The sequence below is a fragment of the Gymnodraco acuticeps genome, unplaced genomic scaffold, assembly GCF_902827175.1.
Source record: "Gymnodraco acuticeps unplaced genomic scaffold, fGymAcu1.1, whole genome shotgun sequence".
Classification (NCBI taxonomy): Eukaryota; Metazoa; Chordata; class Actinopteri; order Perciformes; family Bathydraconidae; genus Gymnodraco; species Gymnodraco acuticeps.
In genome coordinates, this window is record NW_022990316.1 from 499,203 (window position 1) to 524,669 (window position 25,467).

Sequence of the window (25,467 nt, forward strand, 5' to 3'; positions counted from 1 at the left end):
CGTTTAACTGGGCCCCAATATTGTGCTTAATTGTAGGTTCATAATTGTATTTTGTGCCTATACTGTGACATGTTTAAAGGTCCCATGTCATTATTTTCCGGTTATTACCCGTCCCCTTGTGTGTTATGTAGCTTTGTATGCATGTAAACGGTCTGCAGAGTCTGCAAAACGGAGCTCCAACAAGGCGTGTAGGACAGAGAGTGAATACACAGAGATGCTGTATGAGAAACCAATGTGAGTTTGGAACATTGAACAATGTAAATCTATTCTAGTAGACCTCAATGATGGAATTATGATCAGTAGAAATGGCCATGACATGGGACCTTTAAATGCTTTAATGGTCCATAAGCTCTTTATTTTTCTCATACTGCCTGTGTTGCAGCACCTCTTTTCCCCCCCTGTCTGAAACCAAAGCCCAGTCTGATCTGATTGGTTAGCTGGTCGGCTCTGTTGTGATTGGTCAACCGCTTAGAGATGCCTTTAGCCTATCACGTACAATGTGTTGGAGCACTAGCCAATAGAAGCGCAATTGTTACATAGTGATGTCAATGTGTCAAAGGACTTCAATCGAGGCGTTTCAGGCAGGGGGGGGAGTGGGTGGGGGGCCTTTGCAGACCATTACATGCACAAAAACCCATATAATACACTACAGGAAAAGTACCCAAAATAGCAGAGTAGGGCCCCTTTAAGTTTTTTTCTTTTTCTGCTTTCTAGATTCTCCGCTCACTGTGGAGGCATGCGAGAAAAACAACATTTTTATCAAGGATTCAAGGTAGCACAGGGTGAGTAAGGGTTAGGCATTTCTTTCAAGGAGAAACTTATCAGTGTGCTAAGACTATTCATCACTATACAAGTTTCCAGGTTTGGTGGCGTAGTGATTTCAAGGAGAGAGGAAAGAGGCTTACGTTTCATTTAAATGCATTTTGTGTAAAATGTAATAAAAGGGAATGAGAACAAAAGCGGTGTGTGTCTTTGTGTGTGTATGGAGGTCACATGGAGTCCTATTTTCTCACAATTTTTCCCTCTGTCCCTCTTTGTATTAGAACCACACCTGAGTGTGTGTGCACGTCGGTGTGTGTTTAAAGAGATTCCAGTCATGTACAGGAAGCCTTAAAGAGTTTTACAAAAATCTAATTTCCCTCTGCATCAATCACTTACAGAAACACTTAAATAAGCAACACCAATCAAAGATTGTGTGCTGAACCACATGATCAATCATATTTACCAAGACACTCACACAACAAAGCCTCCCCCACCCACTCATTCAATGCTTCTGCTTTATAAACAACCTCTGTAGGCTTACTAAGTTTTGGTGACCTCATGACCCGTCTGAGCACTACAGGAGGCCCAGATGCCTTTTCATTTGGGACACGTCACTGCAGCGCAGGCAGGGCACAAGGTATCAAAAGCCAGGGGGAAATTCTGACGCTTCACTGAAAGGTCGGGGCATTTCAGCAAAACAAGTTACTCTCTCAGTCCTTACATTCACTTCCTGCTGTGGAGGAGGTGAATGCTCGTAATCTGGTATTTCGGGTAAAGATTTAGCTGATAGGAAGGTAGAGGAAGTGAACTGCTGCATACTTAGAACACAGACGCACTGTCTATATGTCCGGGACTCTGACACAGTTGTATGTGCGCATGCCTTACCTCCTTTGGCATCCGTCTCAAGGGCTGGAGGAACTGCACTTCGGGAATCACCAGAGTCCATGGAGACACTCCGCTCCCGCTTGGATTTGGTTTTCAACATCCCTCCGACGCTGCTTACTGATTGGCTGACTGCTTTCAGCCCAGGGTTGCCGGGGGATATCTGGTTGGTTTTGACTCCATGGCTCCCGGCACCAACGCCCTTTGGACCCAAGTGGCCCGCGGCTCCCTGCTGCTGCTGGGCCTGCTGGTTTACACTGGGTATTCGGGATTGGTTGTCACTGGTGACCTGCTTGCCATGATTGGCCAGTTTATTGTCCGGGTGCATTTGATTGGCTGGTGATTGCGGTTGAGGTCTGGTGTGGAGAAAGTGGTTTGTCAGTGGAGCTCACATGGTGAACAGGCGACACTGATGGAGAGAAGAAAAAAAACATCAGTATTTCAGACAAAAAATCTAAAGTTAAGAGAAATTTGAAAAAAATAATTGTGAAAATGTAGCATATCCCATATTTCAAAGGTCCAAGTCAAGGATTACTAACATTTCACTTATTTGACTTGAATCATACATTGTACTCCTTTACTAATCTGGATTGCTACCATTTTTTTTTAACCACAACCTCCTTTTGTGATACAATTTCTCTTCAATGACTAATTTGGGAGCAATACAAAATATGACAACTGTATACGTTTTGTTTTTTTGAATCCCCATATCACGCCCACAGTAAGTGGGTGGGTGACACTCTGGTTCCAGGTTAGGCCTGTTCACTCACCTCATCTCAACCAGGCGCTCAACTGACACTTTTCCATGCTGCTCTCCAGGCTTCACTGACCACACATGGACCTGGAGGACAGGAGGGTAATATCATCAGTGGAGCCAGATAGCAATCTCTACAGTCAGCACTATCTGTCAGTGTGTGTCCTCAGCCCGGGTCAACATCAACTTCATCAGCAGAGACGAGAAGCCAAAAGATTGATAAGACAGCAGGGCCGCTGTGAGGTAACTATTCCTTTAAGGGAACAGAGCACAGACTGAGCTGGTGGAGGGGGGGAGGGACCTGCAGCTCAGAAGTAGCTCAGCAGCGTGTCAGGTCCCTCCCCCTGCCAAACACTTTGCAAACCACAAAAACTCCACCACACATTCCACAACACAGTCTGTAGCAATACCTGTCTCTCCCTCCTCACGCAGACAGACACACACTTTGAGTGTAAGCACTAACAGGCAAAAACTAACAACCTGTTTATTACAGATTTGAGTTTAGACTTCCACCAAAACTTATGAGTTTTTCAACATTTGTTTTTATGTACTTGACTGAGTTTGAATAGCCCAGACGACGAGGCCTTAGATCTTACATATCTACTTGAAGCTGTACTGGTCATTTTGGGGAGTAAAAAACAAAACTAAGCAGGATTCAAGCTCAACATTAACACTTTCCACCACACAAGGCTTCATTCTGGGTTCAAGTCCATAGCTTGCAAGCTGACGCCCTCTCGACACCACCACCTGCCTGTGTCGGTAACCCCAAGCTTCTGATTTTAACCTTTGCAACTTGGGTGTGCTTCTCGGTGCGTCGGAGAATTTGTGTGCAGTCTGCAAACTAGCCGTACACAAGTGTTCTTGCTGCGTCTCCCACTGAAGCTGTCTGTGCACAGAGCGTTAAAACAGCAGGTCTCAACAAGACCATTCCACACCTGTTGCTAGTGAACAATAGTTTGTCCAAACAGCCATCACAGCCTGTTCGAAGATATTTGACTGACATGATGCAGATCTCTTGTAAACATTTCCACTGGTTTCCATTCTTGAACGATGACACGGGGCGTTGTCATCGGTCAGGTGAACTGTGGCTCTCTTACGGCACCATCCGTACCACTCACTCACCTTGACAGGTAATGGTAAACACAATGCTGTAATTAGTCATTAACTAACAGCGGCTCATGTCAGCACAGAAAGGTGCCTTGTTCGTTGGCTTAGGCCTTCATCACTCATTAACTCAAACAGGGACAGTCAGACGTCGCTGCTGTTGACAAAGTGTGACTCACTTGCTTTGTGTAACACAAAGTGGAGGCAGACTAATCACATGGTGAGGCGCTGACCTTCGAGTGGACAGTTTAAAAAAGATAGGCCCGTTTAAAGTGAATACCACTCCTTGCCACGTGAATGGAGCCTATATTTAAGCAATCAGGCACAATGAACATTACAGTGATTTAAAGCAAAAGCCTTTTTCCTTGTTTTGAGTGTTTTCCAGGTTTACATTTTAACAAACCAATCTGGTTTTAATGAATAATTTAACATGTATTAAAGGTTTTGCAGTGACCTTTTGAAATAGTGGCTAGATAAGATGCTGGTGTGACTAGCAATTTTTGGTTAGAGCATTAATGTTAACTGAACCGTTATGCAGCCACAGGTCTCAAACAAAGCAGGTGTCTCTGTTTGTTTGGAGCTGTTTACGCGATTCAAATATCCTTTTCTTTGGAAGAATCTCAAGACCCAATTTGAGTTGCAACATCTGGACATTTCAGCGCATTTCAGATAGCAGAATACTATACAGAATGTTTTACTAGAGTTTATTTTAGATTATGCGGGTAATTTGGAATCACTGACATTTCATTATTATTAGAATATTAATCCAGGGTATAAATGAAGAACTTTAATAAACAAATGAAGGAATCTAAAGGGTACATCTTTCCATTATGATGAATATTTTTCCAACAAAGGTTTGTCACACCTTGACGATACACAGATCAACACCTTGCAAAGTATTATGGAACTCTTCCAAACAACTGGTTGCACCGGTGATGACTTGCGTCTGAACTACTTGTTGTATCGTACATGTTGTATTTTTCTAAATATAGATCTATTTGTGATGATTTGTTGTTCTCTTTGTATATCAGCCTAAGAAAATGATTGCACCTTGATTCAATGCGGTAAAATTAAAATAAATAAATGACAAGGGGGTTTATAGTTGTTATAGGTGTTGGTGAACAGCAGCTATATATGTTTAGCTCTAATTTATTTTTGTATTATAAAGGAGACTTTGACTATTCATACACGTATAAAGAACCAACTCTAAACTTAATCGGTGTCATCCCTATTCATCACATCCTCACCACTTAAGCAAGTCTGAAAAAGATATTTAGCCCTGAAGCTTTAGAAATGATCCGTACTTAATGACGGTGACATTTGAATGATGAATTAAATCAAATCAACTGCTATGCAATTATTCCGAAATGTAATAGAGGTTGGAAAATTGATTAAATTAATGTAATGTCCCTTAAGGGCGAAATTCTCACATTCCTCCCCCCCCACATTTTTCACCAAACCAGTTTGAATAAAAGAAAAAGAAGAATCTTAAATACAATTGATCAGATGAATGTAAAGTGCTGCCAGAAAACAATATTTCTGTTTGTTAAAAACGGTATAATTACTCAAAAAATACGAAAATGCATTTGCATTGCGTTGTTGTTTACGTCTGCTGCTGTTTACGTAATAAATCCTTTAACACGATTGATGGTACATGATTTGACAACTTTCGCTGTTTCTAAACTGTATTATACAGAGGCATGTGTGCACCTAATAGAAAAGATCCAAAAGAATGGGCAAAGTAGCATCAGGAGAAATAGTGTCTCAAGGGGGCAAAGCCTAATATAGTAATTGAAATATAGTATAGAAATAATACTTAAAATAAAATCAGGTTAATTGCTCCACTTAAACATAGCTTGTCGCTAACACAATCCTATTAAAGTCTGCCTAGATGACCACACAACAAGCTGTAATGTAATCAACCTGATGGTAATTTTGGAGCCAGCAAAAGGTGATGCTGTGCTCAATACTCAATCACAAACCCCTAAAACTAGAGATAAAGAAGATTGTTAGCTATTATGCCCAAAATGAAATAAACAGACTTTAAAATGTAGAGTTCATGTCTACAGAAGAGGATTAGGGCCACATGAATTTTTTTTTGGGAGGATTTGAAAAAATACAAAAAATAATTCATGTGGCCCTAATCCTCTTCCGTAGATGTAAGATCAAATTGCTCATATTTAAAAAGCTGCTGCTGAAGAAAATGGGTTTTCAGGCCCTATAAAGTAGCCTCTGTATGCTCCATAGGAGTCTGTATTGTGCAGCAGTTTTACATGACACAGCCTTAATATAGAAACTAGATACCAGCTTATTGACATTTCTAGAAAGACTTACACCAACAGTGAATTGAATATTTCAAAACCCTAGAGATATTTAATCAATCACTATCAAATAGGCAGAAAACCAGTTATCGACTTACTAAAACAGAAGCATCATGCATGCCACAGGAAGTGTTTTCATGACAATGTATTACTGCCAATGTTCCTGACATGGCACAATGTCACAATCAAGTCCAACTGACACCTCTTGATGATGTGGAGGAATTCTTCTAGATCAACAAGTCAGCCTGAGTCCATGAGACGTGGAGCCAGCTGAGAAACTGGAAACAAAACTATGAGGCCTGGAATTATAATGTTCATGCCCTGATGAACATTTAATTGTTTTACTTTGTGAGATACTTATCAATCATTTAATGCTACATGTCCCAAGTCTAACAAGCAGAGACCAGCGGGGCACACGTTAACACAAAGGTTAGCCGTTATCCAATAAACAAATGTGTTTCTGCATAAAATGTTCTCCTTTCTCTTTTGACATTTTCAAAAGTTGTTTGGGAAACAAATTCAATTTAACAGTTGGACTTTGTCCAGTTGCATCCAATCGCTGCCCCAAACAAATTAGGGGAATAATTGAATGATGTTTCAAATCCATAGCACATGGTTTTTACCTATAGAGCCAAGTCATTAGGGCCATGATGATTAGTAAATATCCACACAAAAGCAGGCAAACAAACACTGCTACAACCCTTTAACATCAGCAGAAACAAACTTCCCTGTTCTCAGTCGGGCTTGAAGGTTTGATTAACTATATCTTGCCAAAACTAATGTGTTTAATGTGGAACTTACATATATTTGTTAATTCAATGACTATCCAGGAATTTAAAGAAAGTTCATGGGGGATTTGATTTCCAGGTTTCAGTGTGAATACCAGGAAAACATCGCAGCAACTACAATACAGGTCAGAATGTATAACCGCTGTGTGTGTATGTCAGTGTGCCTACGGTAAGAGGTCGAGCTCCTGTTTAGTCCCAGTGGGTCACACAGTGCTCTGTATTTTTAGAGCAAGCTGGTATTAATAGACCCTGAGATCCTAGGGAAGTGGGGGGCCAACAGCGAGAACAAAATACGAAGCCAGGTCCAAAACACAGATGCCACAGTGCTGCTCGGTGGGCCGACCCACCAGTAAACACTAAGACCAAAGTACTGCTGAATGAATAATGTGGATGACTCTGCGGCACGCTGTTACACAGAGAAACACAGATGAGATGTTTGTTGCCATCGGCTCGTTAACAAACCACATTTGCACAGGGCGCCAGCCCAATAGCCTGAGAGAAGGAAAATAAGTTAGATGTTCTAGCTTGGGAAAAGGCCACGGATAACACAACATGGATGACTGTTAACGAAATAAATGCTCTGTGAAGGACTATTTTGCAGATAGAATGTGTCCTTGCAGAGTCAACCAAGTCCTTCAGTTTTCAACGATACAGTACCTTCTTTGCTGAGACAGCAAGGTTTTTCTGTAGCCTGCCAAAACTTAACATTACCAGTGGAAACAATATGCTGGTGTTTCCAGACTTACTTTTAAAAACTTCATAGACACAGCAGCACTGTCATCTTTCTTAATTAAAGGAAGCCATGCTCTGGACCATTTGACCCCGTCAGCCATGACTCCAGCCTGTTGCGAGTTTGCAGTGTTGCGCAACTGTCTTCCAGTAATAACACACGCTGGTAAGGCCAGGAAACACATGTACATCAATATTCAATCAATATCGTGATATGAGACTAGATATCGCATTCGATTTCAGACACCGTATTATGGTACAACTGTTGACTTTTCTTGATTTTAAAAAGGACCCATTTCAGTAAAAGGTTATAGAGTCATGTGCTGAATTTACAAGACTGTTTAAACTGTTTTATTATTTGCCAAAAGCAGATTTATTATTATATCCACATTAATGATGATTATTTATCAAAACATTTTACTATATATATTTGTTGAAAACACCAATGATCAACCCTACAATATTTCTGTAATAGCGGTATTTGGTTCAAAATATTGTGATATTTGATTTTCTCCATATCTCCATGCCCTGCAGCTACCCTGAACCCATCCCTAAAACAGGCACCAGAACATAGAGATTAAAACATATATTATATATGTTCAAAGCATTGTATTATAACCTGAGGCAGATCACATTATTGATAAGTGTAACTATGTAACAAAATGATTTTAAAGTGAAGCCCTATAATAACAAAGCATTTTCAGAATACAATTTGTTTTTCAATATTTCAACAAGATTCTCATTTAAAATATTCAAACAATTATTGTATTAAAATCCAATAAAATCCCCCCCCCCCCAAATGTAGAAATAATTGATTGAAGTCACATGAAATTGAAGCTATTGAAAAAATGCATGGCTCTTTTCCCAAAAAACACTACAATTGTATTAAAATGTTTAAATGATTTAGTCCAAAATCACATCAAAAAGAGTCGTGTCCTACTTGTCCAGTGTAGATATACAATGCTGCATTAATTTAAAGTCACTGAGTGACGTGAAATAGAAACTACTGAAAATAAACAAGACTTTTCAATAAAGAAACCGCTGAATTTGTATTTGTTGTGTGTACCACAAAACATTCAATCTTCTTTACTCAAGTGCTGCCTCAAAATATCAGTATACAGCTCTGGTTTTTCACAACATGTTAAAAAAGAGCACACAACACACCTCTGATGGGGGTTTTCCTCGCCTGCTTTTATGTTACAAACATGTAATGTGGGTTATGTGGCGGATGTAATGGCTCCCTTCATGTCCACACAAAGGTTTCAAACAAGCCTACAATTGTAATCCCTATCACCACTTACCACTGAGTGAGACATGCTGTTTATTTCAGTGTCAGCTTCTGCTGGGAAAGCGACCTGCATACATTCTTTTAAACGTCAATTAACCTTTAGTGGGCCGTTACAAATTCCATGAAATGTGATGCGACACGGATGTAGAGAATTTAGAATTAACCACGCTGCAGCATGACAACGTTAAAGCGAGATTACAGTTTGGTTGGGATGCACCGTGATAGATAGCATTCAAATAAGAGGTACAATCAACAAATGGTGTCATTTTTCAAGACTGACTTAACAATTAATTTTAGTAACTGGTTTGGATGCTTATACTTTAGAAATGACAAGAACTACAGTTTGCCGCACTAGTGTAGCTTCACATAGATCAACCAATTGAACCCACAATTCTTGATCAAGGCTAAGGTAGCTCAAGAACATGACTACAACTGAGAAAAGGACTCTTTCTCTAAAGAAACAAAACAAAGCTACATCTAGAGTACTGTCACTATCTACTCACCTGCCTATAAAAAAGAAAATTGGTCCTTAAAAATAAATAATACAATAACAAAGAAAAGTGAGAATTGTCTGAATATAGAGAAAAGTCAGCTAATAAACTTCAAGCACCACAACTACCACTTTTACCACACATCTATAGTGATCTGCTGAATTTGCTGCACTACTTTTATGAGGAAAAACACAAAATGGTTCCGTCAGCTAGCGTTCTCTTGTAAGAGCCCACAGCTGCTTTGCAAGCCATGCGATTTTAGAAAAATCAACAAGGATGCTGACAGCGAGCTCTGCTAGGTTTTAAGATGTTGAATCAGCCAGCAAACACCCTGCCAACTTTCACTCATGGAAAATCAACTGACACCAATAATGTGTAACAGATTCCAAGTGGCAGCCATCAGTACATTTTGAGTGATTATTGGTGCCAGTGGCCAATACATTACAAGCTTCAGACTCTGTTTGATGAATGCAGATTGTACATGCTTCGGTTAGTTACAAAACAAAGGGTGAAAAGAAATATTTCCTTCATGGGTTTGACGCTATGTGACTACAGTAAGGTCACGTTATGGAAAGCACCAAACTAGCATATATGATAACATAGCAATGGATTGCAGATCATTACATTCGGAGACTAGACACCATCTTGAGGAAATGATTGGATGTTGATGGGAATATCTCTAACACAGGCAATAGTTTAAAAACTCAATGTTGAAGTACAGTAGAGAGAGAACTATGCTTGTATGCCGTCAGAGAATGTACGCAAGGAGAGGACCCGACTGGAACTTGTTCAAAAGTCTTGCAGAAGAGAAAAAAACTGCAGTACTGCATATTTGGCATTTTTTGGGCAGAGCACTGTAGCGCTGTGAAGAGTTTAACAAGCAGGGAAACCCTGTTCATAGATAATTGACCGCATTCGACCCTATAGCCATATCTATTTCTCGGTTTTTATAGTCCTCCTTGCTATAACTTTTTTTCCCCTCTTCACTCCCCCGTTCCTTCAATCACACGCTTGTTCTCGTCTCCCAACATGCACTTTGTTTTTCAGCAGCGTGGTGCTGTAGGAATGTATCAGTCTACGAGCATAACAAGGGGTTACTGCAGGTCAACATCCATTTAAATGAACTTCTGAACGATTCAGTTGTGACCTTTCATCTTAAACCTTTAATAAAAGAGAGTTAATCCACACACTATGTACAAGTCTGCACTCACTATTATCAATCTCACAGTACTTGTTGGACTGCAGTGCATTGTGGGACAGTGCACAGGTGACAGCCAGCAAGAAAAAAAATGCAGCACACTAGGGGGGTTGTGGCAGGTTGCTGTGGCAACAAAACATGTCACAGGGCTGAGTAAATATAGGCTAACCAGAAGGCGCCGTGCAGAGAGAAGGGCCTGCAACAGAGGAAAGGCTGCAGCAACAAAAAAAAGGAAAAGTGTGACATTTGTAAAGATCTCAAAGCATCGCTGTCTTTTGATGTAACGGGCCTCACTGAACAGTCATGACAAAAGAGATGACCTCAGATATACCTTCTTTTACTACACCAAGAAAAGAACATTACAAAAATGTAAGACAAGCACAAAAAGAGAGAGAAGATATGAACTGATTCAACAAAATAACCTCTGATTTGTATATGCTATCATCTGGGTGGATATTGGAAAGCTTTGTAACTGTGTTCAGGACTAGCTGAAGTAGGGAACGCATGGAAGTGTGGGCCATTTACACAGGATTTGTTAGCCTTTCCAGACAAACACAGATAAAGACTTCCTTGATAGGCTGGAAATGAAGTGGTAAGAAGACTCTAGGCACTTAGTCCTTGCTTTTGCCTCAGCTCGGGAACAGGGAAGTACTGGGCTCGTTTTGTACAGAGGGTCAAGGGTTGTATCCTTTCCAACACATTCTGGGAAAAAAGCCAACTAGAGCAAGGAAAAAGACCAAACTGCAGCCTCAGAACAGACAGAAAGAAGGCATTACGGCACAGAAGCAGTGGGCTGATGGACAGAAGCCATTCGCTGTCAAAATGAACACACACCTACCAGTCTGCTCAAGAGAGGACGCCAAGTCTGTGAAATCTAGTACAATGTCTTGGTCTTTCACTTAGGCCAAACATCATCATCATTAAAAATGTGTGTAGGAATGCACTCCTCCACCATACAATATGTAGGTTTGGGGGAAATGTTTCCAACTGAGCCTTATTCAGATTTGGCCAAACATATTTAAAAGAGTATCTGTTGTTTCCCCAAGGCAGCATTAGGGGTATACAACATCCTCTTCCCAAAGCAACATTCAACTTCATTTAAAAACAGCGGCCAAAATGTGAGCCTAAACATGATCTGACCATAACTAAAATAAGTTTCCCGAACATTTAACAAATTGGGCGGGAAACATCAACGTTGACACAAGTTGCATCTAGCTTGAAAGGCCCTACTATGAGTTATAACTGAATAAAAAGTGGTGAAGATAATATAATAATTGTAAGTGTCCAGCGCTGAAGCAAGCACGCATGCTGTGAGATATTTGAGATCGAGAAGAGATGAAAGGAAGCTAAGGAAAGAGGAAAAGTCACCTGGATTAAAAATAAGTATACTTACTGCAAATGATGAAAACAAGGTTGAAAATGACCTTCAGATAGTCAAAGTGTTAGCACATGTTTGGCCTTTGCTGGCTAATGTACAGTATGTCCTTACAGTCACCTTGTAAAGTAATCAACTGTAATTGGAAAGTGGTGTCCTTTTCTTAAAACGTTTTTTGTTGGTTATAATATTGAGTGGGTTTAAGAATATGAAATGTTCGATGTCAAGATTAAGTAATGGTCTGATCGTTAAACCACAGGACAGGAAAGCTAAAGAAAGTAAAGGTGGTGATAGGCACAGCATACGGATGTAGAATCCCAGTCATAGTTTGATAGTGCATTCCTCTGTAATGATTTTAATACAAACTGCCTAGGGGAAATAATGGTATCCACTGTTAAATGGGCTTTATTATGCTCATTTCCAGGTTCACATATGTATGTTGTGCCTCTACTGTGACATCAAAAAGGTACTCTTTTCACCCTCTGTCTGAAACCAGAGATCAGTCCGCTCTGATTGGTTAGCTGGCTCTGTTGCGATTGGTCAAGCGCTTAGATATGTCCCGCCCCTTAGCCTATCACATACAATGTGTTGGGGCGCTATCTAGCCAGTGTTATGTAGTGATGTCATTATGTTAAGGAAGTAAACAAAATATTCCAATCAAGGCTTTCAGTCAGGGGGACTCTCTGGAGGGGAACTATGGGATTTTAGCCTTTGCAGACCATTTACAGTACATTCATAAAGTCCTATGTAACAGACTACAGGAAAGGGAAAACCCAAAAAGCATTATAAGGCCCCTTAAAAGAAAACACAGAGCTCCATGAGACCCACACAAAGATATAATTCCATGTGCTTTTAAAGAACAGGCAGTACCTGTGAAGAGTTAAGCATTCGCAAACAAGGAAGTAACTGAACAACAACAGAACGTGTCAGTTCCTTTGTTACAAGCATTAAACCTGCTAAAGGCAATATGCTTTGGCAAAGGGTTACATTCAGGAGGGTTGCACAATATAGTGTGTTTTTATTGTCATAGCTGTTGGGGAATAATTTGCCCTGCATGTCCTCCTTCGCCCTCTGACCAACCTTGAGCAGCCATTGTCTCTCATAAGGAGACACACACACACGATAAGTATTCACCTTATCCACATTTTAATTTTAATTGTTGCCTTCTTTAAAGTTATTAATAATTCAAGATTAATAATTAAATCGAATGGGGTACATAAGATAAAATAACTTTGACTTGATGATTGTGTTCACAACATTAAACCTGTCCTCTAATCTCTACTAGAATAAGATAAGTGTGCATGTTTGGGTGTTTTATCACTCCTGTAGTGTACCTAATCTTGTTATCCTTTTCATGACAGAGCTGGGAAAATGGTGTATTGATTAGATTCTGATCCGTGCCAGTCCAATTTTGACTGACTTTAGTTCTAATGTTAAGTTGAATTTGACTTCAACCTATAAAGTAATTATTTAAATTAACTCTTTTAAATAATTTCATTTCTCATGATGATGGATTAGTGTTCCACATTTTTTCTTCACTTAAAGTTCTGCCCTGCTACGGTCCGGCTGAGTGCAGTCACAGAGATGCTAAAGGCTGCTCTACATGCAATGACATTAATGGTCTGATCTGAATGGACACCATTTCCTGCTCCCAGAGAGAATGACACTCCTCAAACTGCCTCCCCTCCTCCAAAGACTCAGGAGGCACATGAACATTAAGGCCCGGACACACCAATCTGACAACAAAGAACTGACACAGACGGACCCCGACTGTTGCGTCGCCTCGCATCTCTGCGTTTTGGCCATGTTTCGCACTGGAACACACCGCAAAGACTTCAGCCAAGAACCACGTACGAACTGCGCATGCGTGAGTGGCAATAACTCTCCTTACCAGCAGGCGGCGGTAGTGTGTATTCGTCATTCAAAAGAGGCAACAACCGGAAGACAGACTGCGTGATAACCGAGAGAAGAAGAACAGACTGCATAACATAAACAAACAACAAATAGCGTGTGCGTTCCATTTTCACTCTACAACGAGAAGCTCATGGGGCTTTCCCGAACCTGTGTCGAGAGCTGGAGTTAAATTAAACAGTTTGTTTGGGTCCCTCACTTCCGTTTCGCTTCTCATGCACTGATTCGCTAGCTGAACAGCCAATCAGAGTGATTTCTTTTGCCGACTGCCTTTGGCCGACTGCCCACCGATTAATCGGCGGGTTTTCGGCCGAAAAGGCGTTGGCCCGGCTGAAAAGACCCGACGGTGCGGGACACACCAATCTGAGTAGGGCGTCGAGGGGGAAACGGACACGGAGGGGGCCGCAGAGGTCCCTCTGGCCCCGCTGGTGTTTCCCGTGGAGGATTTCCTCCTCGAACAGTCGAGGGACGAGACCCTTCAGCACGCCTTCGACCAGGTGGTGAGTATTGATGGCTCCCAGCTACACCCAAACGCAGCACTCACCCACATTTTATGGTGGTTAGGGACAGGCTGTATCGTGTGAGCCGTGACCAGGGCCGTATCCAGGATTCCCTAAATACCGAGGTCCAAACATGCTAGGGGGGTTTGGGGGTTTGGGGGTTTGGGGGTTTGGGGGTATACCCACCCCCCCCCCCCCCCGAGTTATTTGGGGGGGTAGTTAGCATCTAGTTAGGTGCTTTTTAAGTCCTGTGGGGGGTCACAAATTGGAAAATATATTGATTTCAAACCATGTCAGTGGGCTGCAGCATCAATTATATTTGAAAGTGTAATGCATAAGAATCAGTTGATTGTTACTATTAATGATCTGGACATGCAGAAGAGGCTAAAATGATCACAAGACATTGTCAACATTCATTTTCCATGTCTCTCTCCTTTCCATAACCTGCAGCCTCTCTTCCATCTTCTTTGGTCTCTCTGTCTTCTTCCTCTACTCTTTCTCTTTGTTCAATCTCTCCCTCGTTGTTCACTTTTTGCTTCTTCTCACTTGTCGCTCCTGCCAGTGAATTAAAAGCAATTCAGCAATTTAGTTCATTTCACTTGTTTGTTTGCATTCTTTTTTCTAATTTAAAACAGTTATGTTTGATTCTCAAAAGAGAACAAAGATGTAAGAAAATTGTGTTTTATACAATTGTATGTTATTATGACATTATAACTGCAATAGATGTATGTTGTTTTAAAATTATGCCTATTGTCTATATTGTAAATGAAGACTATTGTTATAGATACATAGAAAGATGTATAGATAGATGGATAGATGGATAGATAGATACATATATAGATGAATAGATAGATGGATAGATAGATGGATAGATAAATGGATATATAGATAGGGTTAGTAAGCCTACATTCTTATGTGTGACTGTACCTGCAGTTCCTCCCTGACTTCCATCACTTTCTCTCTCTCTCTTTCTCTCTGCCTGTCGTGTCTCTTCCTTACCAAAGCTGAGCTTCGACTGACGTAGTCTTTTCATTATATCTGAGTCAGTGTAAAAAGAAAACAATACAATGTTATATCTTCAATGTTTTACTCAAATTGAAATGAAAGAAAAGCATTACAACGTTTGTTAAAAGATAATCCTTCTGACATTGGATGCATGTAATTAACTGTAGCTCTCTAGCTAGTTTTTTCACGCAATTTAAACCAAAGTATAGCCTGTCTGCAATATAAGTTAGTGTGCATGTTGTCGGACGTCCACTGACTAACGTACAGCGTTCACACAGGATCTGCTGGTCCTATGATGTCCTGTGAGGAACAGAAACACAAGCAGCCCGCTGGACTCGAAATATTCACTAGCTCTCACTTGCTCCAAACAAATATTAAAAGATTGGTATCAAAGGACACATAGATTGATAGATATGCAGTTATTAATAACATAAATTAAAAAAATGTAACTTTAAAAAACGAAAAATATTCCCCTTTCCCTCAAACTTTGCGTGACCCCCCTGGGGCCCCCTGTCGGCCCTCCGGGGGGTCGGGCCCCCACTTTGAAAAACACTGACCTAGGGTACGACAAATCACTACACCAGATAATGGCCCGATTTTATTGGCCGGGCATTCGCGCAGATGTGAAGCGGTGATGTGCATCTTGCCGTGAATGTCAGCTGGTTAACCCGCCGGCCACCCCCAGAGCGCCTTTGCGCCCGTTACCATTGATTGAGGTGCCTTTTGAGAGAGTTGGTATGGACCTCATTGGGCCATTAGACCGGAGTGCACAGGGATATCGCTTTGTACTAGTCCTAGTGGATTATACAACGCGATATCCAGAGGCAGTGCCGCTGCGTAATATCTCTGCAAAGAGCAGGCACTGTTTCACATTATCTCCCGAGTTGGGATCCTGAAAGAGATCCTGACTGCCCAGGGCACACAGTTTATGTCACGCACACTACGCGAGCTGTATGAACTATTGCGCGTCCATTCAATCCGGACTAGTGTTTACCATCCGCAGACCGACGGCCTGGTGGAACGGTTTAATAAAACACTAAAGAACATGGTTCGTAAGTTCGTTCACGAAGATAGTCGTAATTGGGATAAATGGCTAGATCCTCTGTTGTTTGCAGTGCGGGAGGTGCCCCAGTCCTCCACGGGATTTTCTCCCTTTGAGCTGTTATTTGGCAGGAAGCCCCGGGGTGTTTTGGACCTAGTTAAGGAAAACTGGGAGGAGGGTCCAAGCACCAGTAAAAACTAAATACAGTACGTTATGGACCTGCGAGCAAAACTCCACTCACTGGGGCAGATATCACGGGAGAATTTGCTCCAGGCTCAGGAACGTCAGCAGCGCCTGTACAACAGAGGGTCGAAACTGAGACAATTTTCACCGGGAGATAAAGTGCTTGTATTACTCCCATCCTCTAGCTCTAAACTACTCGCCAAGTGGCAAGGACCCTTCGTGGTCACACGACGAGTGGGGGACGTAGATTATGAGGTGGTGCGTTCTGACAGGGGGGGAGCAACACAGATTGACCACCTTAACCTCCTGAAAGCATGGAGGGAGGTGGTGTCTGTTTCTCTGGCCACCACGGTGATTGAGAGAGATGAGTTGGGACCGGAGGTCATTAAAAGCAACAAATTAGCCCCGGTCTGTTGTGGCGACAATCTCTCACCGGGCCAGAGAGCAGACGTTGCTTCGTTGCAAAGGCAGTTTGCCGACGTGTTCTCCCCGCTGCCAGGGCACACCTCTCTCATACACCACCGCATAGAAACGCCCCCGGGCGTGGCCATTCCTTCACGGCCCTATCGGCTGCCTGAACACAAGAGGAAAATTGTTCAGGCGGAGCTTGCGGCCGGCGGGATCCCGGCCTGAGTCGGGCGGTGGGGGTATGTGGCAGTGGGCTGTGGTTAGGGCGCCGGCTGCTGGAGTGAAGGGAGTGGCTCGGCCGGAGGCCAGACAGCTGATCGGAATCAGGTAATCAGTCACTGAATAAAAGTATGTGGTAACCTGGTTCCGGTCTGTCTTGCAGTAGGCGGGATCCTGGAAGGTCGACAAAGGACCTGTGAAGGATCCCACACGGGTAACGTTTTGCAACCCGTGGACTGTACTTTGTTTTGGTGCTAATGAAGCCTGTGTTCAACCCTGCTCTTTCTGTCCCTCTTTTAACCCTGTGTGAGCGGAGAGGCTCACAGTCACCTTAAGTGGAGGAATGCAAACCTATTTTCAAATGTAAGGTTTTGATTTTGTTTGACATTTCTCAGTAATGACACCCTCAGACACCCAATATCATCCATGCTATGCAATCAGTAATACGTCAGATGTTAAGGGGATGAGGCTTTTCCTCCCAAATCAGATATGCTTTGTTCTTCAACAAATGTATCAATTTCCTGCATAATATATGTTTCTCAATTGTTTTTTGTAAGCTGCACACAGGTGATACTGAGTCTTCTCGATTCATAGATTATAAACTATACCATGCTTAAATAGACTCCCAGGTTATTATTTCATATCTAACATATGTAAGAAAAGGGAGGGAAGATTCAACTATATTGGGTAATTTATGTCTCAAACCTATGTTTTATGGAAGAGAAAAAGTATTTCTGATAAACTAATATTTTATCAAACGGTAAATGGTAAATTAATATACATTTAGAATAATTGAGAAGGGGTTATATCCACAGGGACAAGCTCGCCTTTTACTTAAAATAACATGTCTCTGCTTTGGACTGATTCTTGCATGTTACTGTAAATGACTAACACAAACCTTCAAAATGATAATGTGCATGTGTCAGGAAGGCTCCCAAATAATTCTGAGGGGCCTATCCTATTTTTGTAATTAAATGATAATTTACTTTGAGTTGTCATCACTCAGAAAATATCCCTATCAGGTGTTGTGCCGATAACTAGGACAGCTCTCAAGGCCAAGGGTCAGAGAGAAAGGGTCACACTCTCCGGGTGCAGAGAGCACCCCCCAGCCTCGTGCAAGGAAGCACGAGGTTGTTCGAGATGAGAGGATGCTTCTCTTCAACTTTCTGCTAAGAGGGGTTCTTCTCTTCAACTTTCTGCTTGGTGGGCTCAAGCAGACGACCCTGCAGGACGAGGGCTTCAGAGGATTATATAATCAGGGGTGCACATAACTGGTACGCAGGTACGCATGCGCGGCAAAAATCTGAATTGCGTAACGTCACTTGTGTCACTATGCGCACCTCAAAACATCTAAACAAAACACATATTTCGTCTACACGTGTTTCTTGTCAACAGTCAATGGAGTAAACTACGAGACATCTAAAAAAAAACAAAGACATTAAGCAGCTACGTTGTTGTTTCGCTCCCTCTCGGACTTTCTGTGACTGACTGAACTGGAGCTGGCCGAGCCGCGCAGGACATAACCGACAGACCTGTGAAGCTTACAGGAGGCAGAGGCTTAGAACACCGGACAACAGAGTTGGTGCCGTGTGCACAGACAGGGTTAACGTCGGTATGAACAACAGAATTGTGCCAAAACTCCGCCAACTGGCTGCAGTGGGAGACTCCCCTGAGCACACTCTGTGCCCCGTGCACACACTGGAGAACTGCGCAAAATCAGCTGATCACAAGGTTCACGCTCTGTGGTCAAGCTGCTGCAGTTCTATTTACAACAAAGTGGAGTAAAACACACAGCTGAAAACTTCCTCAGGGTGTTAATGGAAGAGTTTGAAATCAGACAGAGGTGGAAGAAGTACTCAGATATTGTACTTGAGTAAAAGTAGAAGTACCAGAATGTTACTCTGTTACAATAAAAGTCCTGCATTCAAAATGTTACTCAAGTCCAATTAGAAAAGTATTATTATCAAAATATAGTTAAAGTACCAAGTAGCCAAATATGGCGCTCTGATGAAGAAGAGTTTGAGCCAATTAGCACCTCAGTGCTAATCTACAGTATCAGGATGCCTTTACACACCAGACACTCTGTGTCATAAAGGGAGGAGGAGAAGGAGTCAGGAAGACTGACGGACATGTTCTTCCAGCATTGAATTGAATAACCAGATGTTTAAAGATGTACAATCAATGATTGTTTCTCTATTTCCAATGACCAGACATGTGTGGTGATAAATATATTTTGTCAGATCAGATTACACTTTCGCACTAAACAAAATAAGTAAATACATATCTTCAGGTTATAAGGTATTGAATAATAAGGTATTTCTAATATCATTGTTAATATCCTTAATTGTCCAGCAATCAGGCTTAACAACACTACTCTTTAATGTATTGTCCATGCACAGAAAGACCTAAAATGAAGTTTCAAGTACTGGATTAATTTATTTTGGCCCAAAGAAATATGTATAATAATTCATATAACAATTATGTAGCATATTTGAGCCTCAAATTAGAGAAGTATAATTTAAAGAAATTGATATTCTATATTCAACATTAGATAAACACAGAATAACCCTTTCCAAGTACCATAAGTAGATGCTCAGGTAAGTATGGCTAATAGGAATAATTAATTGAGTTAATTTGGTACAGATTAGTGGTAGCATTTACAAATGTATTAATTCAAGTTTTAAGAATGTTTAATCCTTTCTTTCCAGGTTTTTACAAAAGTCTTTGAATATTTGCCTAACTTTTCCTTTTCAGATTGTTACAATATACTACAAATGTCTGACTTTTCCTTTTCAGACTTTGAACAATGTACTTGACTAAAATGAATGTATTGATTTGACTAAGACTAAAGTCCTTAATTGGATCTCTTATGATCCCGAGTTGTAAATGCTTTTGACTAGTGATTGCCTTGAAGTAAATCTTTAAGCTGCAAGCTGGTTTTGATGTTATCGTTTGATAAAGGAGATTAACTAATGGTTAAATGTTAAAACATATGTTTAAAATAAATGTTTTTGTTACTATGTATCTGTGATTTTATATGTGTTCATTATTATGCTATTGCTATTGACAAAAGATGCTCCAAACACTGACGAAAGATGATTTTCTATTGTGATTGGCTGTCTCAATCATTGTGATTTAATGTTTCAATCTTATTATATTGTTATTAATGTGATTGTTATTAATGTGATTGTTATTGATGTTGTGTAATTCCACACTCAAATCTGAAGATTCTCATTGATTTAAGTATTGAACAAATAGGTAATCAAAATTGATAAAAAGAGAAGAACTGTTGGGGAATCATTTGCCCTGCTGTCCTCCTTCGCCCTCTGACGCAGATGACCAACCTTGAGCAGCCGCTATCTCCCATAAGGAGGGGCTGCCCTAGCATATTGTTGATGTTACCAGTTTATGACCGGGCCACTCTCCATCAGAGATAGTTATTGTTGTGGGACACCTGGAACACATCCTTCTCGGGGTGTAGATGACCCCGAGCCATAAGCGACAACTGTGATTCAGTGTCCTCAGCTGTTTAGTCTATCTATTGAATAATGTTGATTATTACACTCTGAACTAGTTAAAACCTGGAGCTACAGGAGGGTGCTTCAGAATTGATTGTGGCATCTCAACCGTGTGGTCAACTCGTGGCCCGTGACATGTCTTGTGAATTCTCCGGCCGAAGCTCCAAATAAACCGTCAGAGTTTGCCATCAAAGCTCCAGCTCTCCTCGTGTCTCTCTGAGTCCTGACTCCAATTGTTCAGACGTTTCCCCCACAATAGCGATGCCATATTGCATGATACACACACGTTGCGAAAGATGTTAGTTGAAAGTTCTTCCCTTATTGGTGCCCGATTGGTTCAATGTTCAAATTCTTTAAAAATGCCCTTTTTTAACAAACTATTTGTTGTTTTTGTAGAAGAAAGGTAGAACTCGGTAAGTAACTAATTATATTGTTATCGCAATATCCAACAATGTAATCTTATATCACACATTTTCCTCATAGAGCGGCAAAAACCAAACTACAGTAAAATAGTAACATTAAGAAACTGATACAGTTTCATATAATAATAAATAATAATTCATTTATTTTATATAGGCGCCTTTCAAGGCTCTCAAGGTCGCCGTACAAACACATAAAAAACAAGATACACAATACCTAACACCAGCATAAGAGACATAAACAAGACAATGCAGTATATAACAAATCAAATAAATAAAACAGAGGATGTGTGATGGATAATGATCAGGGTGGATATGCGAGTGTGAAGAGATATGTTTTGAGGCGTGATTTGAAAATGGGGAGAGAGTCAGTGTTGCGGATGTTAGGTGGGAGGGAGTTCCAGAGGCGGGGTGCAGAGCGGCTGAAGGCTCTAGACCCCATGGTGGTTAAACGGAAGGGGGGTGCAGTGAGGCTGAGGGAAGCAGAAGATCTGAGTGTGCGGATGGGTGTGTTGATGTGCAGGAGGTCGGAGAGGTACAGAGGAGTGAGGTTATGGATGGCCTTAAAGGCGAGGAGCAGAATCTTAAAAACGATACGGGATTTGACGGGGAGCCAGTGAAGCTGCTGAAGAACAGGAGAGATGTGGTTAATGGAGGGGGTTCTGGTGATGATGCGGGCGGCAGAGTTCTGAACCAGTTGAAGTCTGTGGATGGATTTGAGAGGGAGACCAAAGAGAAGGGAGTTGCAGTAGTACATCTATACTGCACAATCATTTAATACAGCCTCAACTGTAATGCAGCTTTGACTTGATCATTCTTAGTGTTTGCAATAATTGCATAAACGTTTTACAGGCAGAGATTCAGTATTTTCTTATGCATTGGGCACTTTAAATGCTAGCTCATGAGATGTTCTACCTCCTCACCAAGACTGTTTTGTGTTTTATCTCAAATATGAAAAATGTGACAGCAACTCTCAGTTCCCATAAATATGTCTTTCACAGCGCAGGCTTAAGCTAGCCTAGTTCACCCACTCTGTTTGTAATATTGTAACCTATGATGATATGTTTGATCTAATCACACCTGAGGCCTCATGGGAAAGCAGCAGCGTGGGCTCGACGGGTTAACAAGCGTGTGATCACACCTAGTCGGTTTTGTATGTGGAAAAGTTTACTTTGAAGCGTTTCTCTGTTTGAGTCATCCAACTTAACAGACAAGTTTCAATTCACATGTAAATAAAAGTCGAACAGTATTACAAGTATCTAATGTATTTGGGTATTCGGACAATTGAAGACTCAAATACACTTAGCTGTCCATCTTTCTAAATGAAACATTCATTTGTGTTTACATCAGCTTTGAACACATGATCTTAATAGGAGCATCCGTTGTGACTCAATATGTTACATAAAGCTTTCCAAGCACAAGTAAGTGCTGACAAACAGAGGTGAATAACACATGTCCTCTTACACCCATGTAACAGGGTACAGTATCCAAGGGCTAAATCTTGTCTTTGGTTCATATTACATTCTCACTTCTAGCAGCAGTGCAGTTTGCTTGTAAAGGGACCTGCGTGCTCACGAGGTCTCAATGCAGTTATTTGGCACACACACAAGTTAAAATGGCATTGTTCTCACCTGACCGAACAAACACATTTTAAAGCGCCTGAATACACCGCACGGTAAATATATTCCTGTAGTTTGAAATGGTTGAGGACCGGCATCAAATCAAAATCAAATCAAGTTTTATTTATATAGCACATTTATAAACGATTTTTGGTCGAGCCAAAGTGCTGTACATATAATAAAAATAGCCTACAGTAGAGACACTTTACAGCATCAGAGTGGACAGAGAACAGAGTGGACAGAGAACATTTGTCTACAAGACTGCATGCAAAAATATGCAAAAGATAAGCACAGGGAAAGGCACTGAGACTGGGGCATTAATGTAAACCATAATGCATTCAAATGTTTGGTCTAAATACTTTCTAGTGAGGGATTAGACTGGGGCCTTGCAGCCAAGTGTCTTAGTGTATTCTGTCGTGTGGAAACGTTCTCAATATCACATTATTCTTTCATAGCTCACCTTAGCAGTGCTCCCTGTAACTCACCCCAAAGTTCTCAGATCACCTAGCCAGATAAGAAACACTTTGTCAGCAGCGCACCAAAACTGTCTCCGCTCGCACTGAGGCAGGCTGTGTGGACATGTAGTGGCTGTCACATGATTATTCATTCATAAACAACTCTAGATCAAACACAAAGACGCAAGAAATAGACTGTGCATTCACACATTGGATATGTCAATCAACAACAGGCTGAAATGTTGCTCTACTGTACAGTTACAGAAACATTATCCTTCATGTTGTTACAAGAGGACTGCCTAGATAACAATCGTTCATCACCAGTTTTATCCAAGCTAAATATACAGCAGTGTACACAATTGATTAATAAAATATTAGTTTTTAATGAGCCAAGTTATGCATGGACTAAAAAGAAAATCGTGGTCTATTAGACCCTGTTAAAGTTTCAATTATTATCCCCTAAAAAGCTCATTTCAAGGGCCTCGAGACATAGAAAGACAAAATAAAACTTGCATGAAGGCCTACAGGTATAGCATACTTAACCAGATCTTTAAGATGCTATGATCCCAGAGATATCTCACTTCTAGTAGAAAGCATTGCACAGTGTACCGTAGCCCTGAAAGACAATTCGGATCAAGTTGCAAACTCTGTTAGGTGCTATATATAGCTCACCAGGATATTGCAGATACACAAACAGCATGAAGCGTTTGTGTGTGTGTGTGTGTGTGTGTGTGTGTGTGTGTGTGTGTGTGTGTGTGTGTGTGTGTGTGTGTGTGTGTGTGTGTGTGTGTGTGTGTGTGTGTGTGTGTGTGTGTGTGTGTGTGTGTGTGTGTGTGTGTGTGTGTGTGTGTGTGTGTGTGTACACACACACACACACACAGTAGCAGCAGAGAAAGCCTGTAGTATCTCTCTGAGAACAGGTTCAAGTGGAGCATTATCACACTATATTCAACAGGCTGAACTGAGCAGGGTCATGGGTTCTCATAAGGTTACCGCACACACACAAGAACAAATGGGTGTGTGAGAAAGACCAGGCTATATAAATGAATGTAGATATATAATTATAATAAATACAATTCTAATAAAGGCAAAGGCTATTCAAACATATACATTTCAATGATTGAATTTAACCAGCATAGCGTTTTAGTCGTCAGGCATAGACTTAGCTTGACGTCCAGCTGCTTGAATGTGTGTTTCTGAATCACAGCGAGGCAGGAAATGCCCATTAAAATAACATATTTGGATATATGTGTCTACATTAAAGCTATCGTTGACTACATTCACAGTTTAAGAGAAGTATAGTGTGAAGCAGCGGCAGTATTAACAGCATGTTGCTGGTCTCAACATGCTCACGCAGAGTCTGTGTTGAAGTGACAGGTAACGTTATCGTTACGCAGTCTGTCCCCTCACTGAACACCATTTAGCTGCTTAGCACAAAACCATACAAATGCTGCTTTTGCTGCATCTGTCAGATTAGCTGCCTGACAAGCTAATAGTGCTCCTTGACACATGCATGGATTCACATGCTCGTATCTGAACGTAGAGTTGAGCAAGCACCGCATCCTCGTTAGGAGAATTTAAGGACACATGCCCCTGAAGTGAACCCCGGCGCTCATGAGTGGGGACTTGCTGCGCCAGCCAGGTCCACGGGCTAACTTAGCATGCTAATTCATGTCTTCGCTAGGCTACTTGCATGTAAACTGACGTCGCCGTAGCACACATCTGCAGCAGGCGAACCAACGCTAGCTAACGGGATTTGAACTTTGCTAGCGTGCCGAAGACTTCATAAAAAAGGGGAGAAAGTTAGTCGAGTCCAAACGTAAAGAAGACAGCTGTGAAATAGACGAACAGCTAGCATACCAAGGCAGTGACACTGTTTTGAAATGCTCAGTACAGTACCTGGCGTGTGAGATCACAAGAGGCCGATGTCAGGACTGACGGCCAGTCGACATTCCCCGGAGTGGCCACCGCCGCCGCCACCGCTTGCTCCGTCCGCCGTAACACTGCGCAAGATGGTCCCTGTCCCGGTGCTTGATAAGAGCTGGTGCCGTTTGACGGGAGGTTAACACGGTGATAAACAACACGGCGTGTCTAGGTTGAAGTTTCGGTTGAAATCAGGGGACGCGTCACCTTGCAGCGGTTCATGACTCCCACTATTCAAGATGTAGAAGGGCAGGACGTTGCATTTCTCTGCGAGTCCATATCACTCCCAGCCTCTGACAATAATTAGTGTGGCCACACGGGCATCCGTATGTCACTGTAGGAGACTGATCTGTCATGCTGGACTCCTGTGATGGCTGCTGGGAGCCTCATTTGCATTATGGTTCAATGAATATCTATGTCATTCCCTTCAAAATATGATTATTTATTTATATATATATGTATTATAAATATATTTAGAGGATATATGTCAGCACCTTGAAATAAAAAAAATGTTTACATAGGCTACTAGAAATAATGTTTTTTTTATTTGGGGGAATCCGTCCAAAAAATAGT

At 41.4% G+C, this 25,467-nt stretch overlaps 1 protein-coding gene across 7 annotated transcripts in view; it reads right to left on the bottom strand.

Annotated features, from left to right (window-relative positions):
- The window catches only part of bcl9l (bcl9 like), a 34,555-nt gene extending 9,345 nt beyond the window's left edge, over window positions 1–25,210 (bottom strand). Inside the window, exons 1-4 of one of the 7 annotated variants that reach the window (XM_034223007.1) lie at window positions 24,871–25,209; window positions 22,977–23,020; window positions 2,415–2,485; window positions 1,648–2,053 (exon numbers count right to left, since the gene is read on the bottom strand). In XM_034223007.1, coding sequence (XP_034078898.1) covers window positions 1,648–1,972 — 325 coding nt within the window. In that variant the 5' untranslated portion in view covers window positions 1,973–2,053; window positions 2,415–2,485; window positions 22,977–23,020; window positions 24,871–25,209. Of the gene's footprint in view, window positions 1–1,647; window positions 2,054–2,414; window positions 2,687–15,030; window positions 15,050–22,976; window positions 23,021–24,870 lie in introns of those variants that run through there. The other 6 variants (XM_034223012.1, XM_034223005.1, XM_034223008.1 and 3 more) reach the window with 6 other exon arrangements.
- Between the last annotated feature and the right edge of the window lie 257 nt (window positions 25,211–25,467).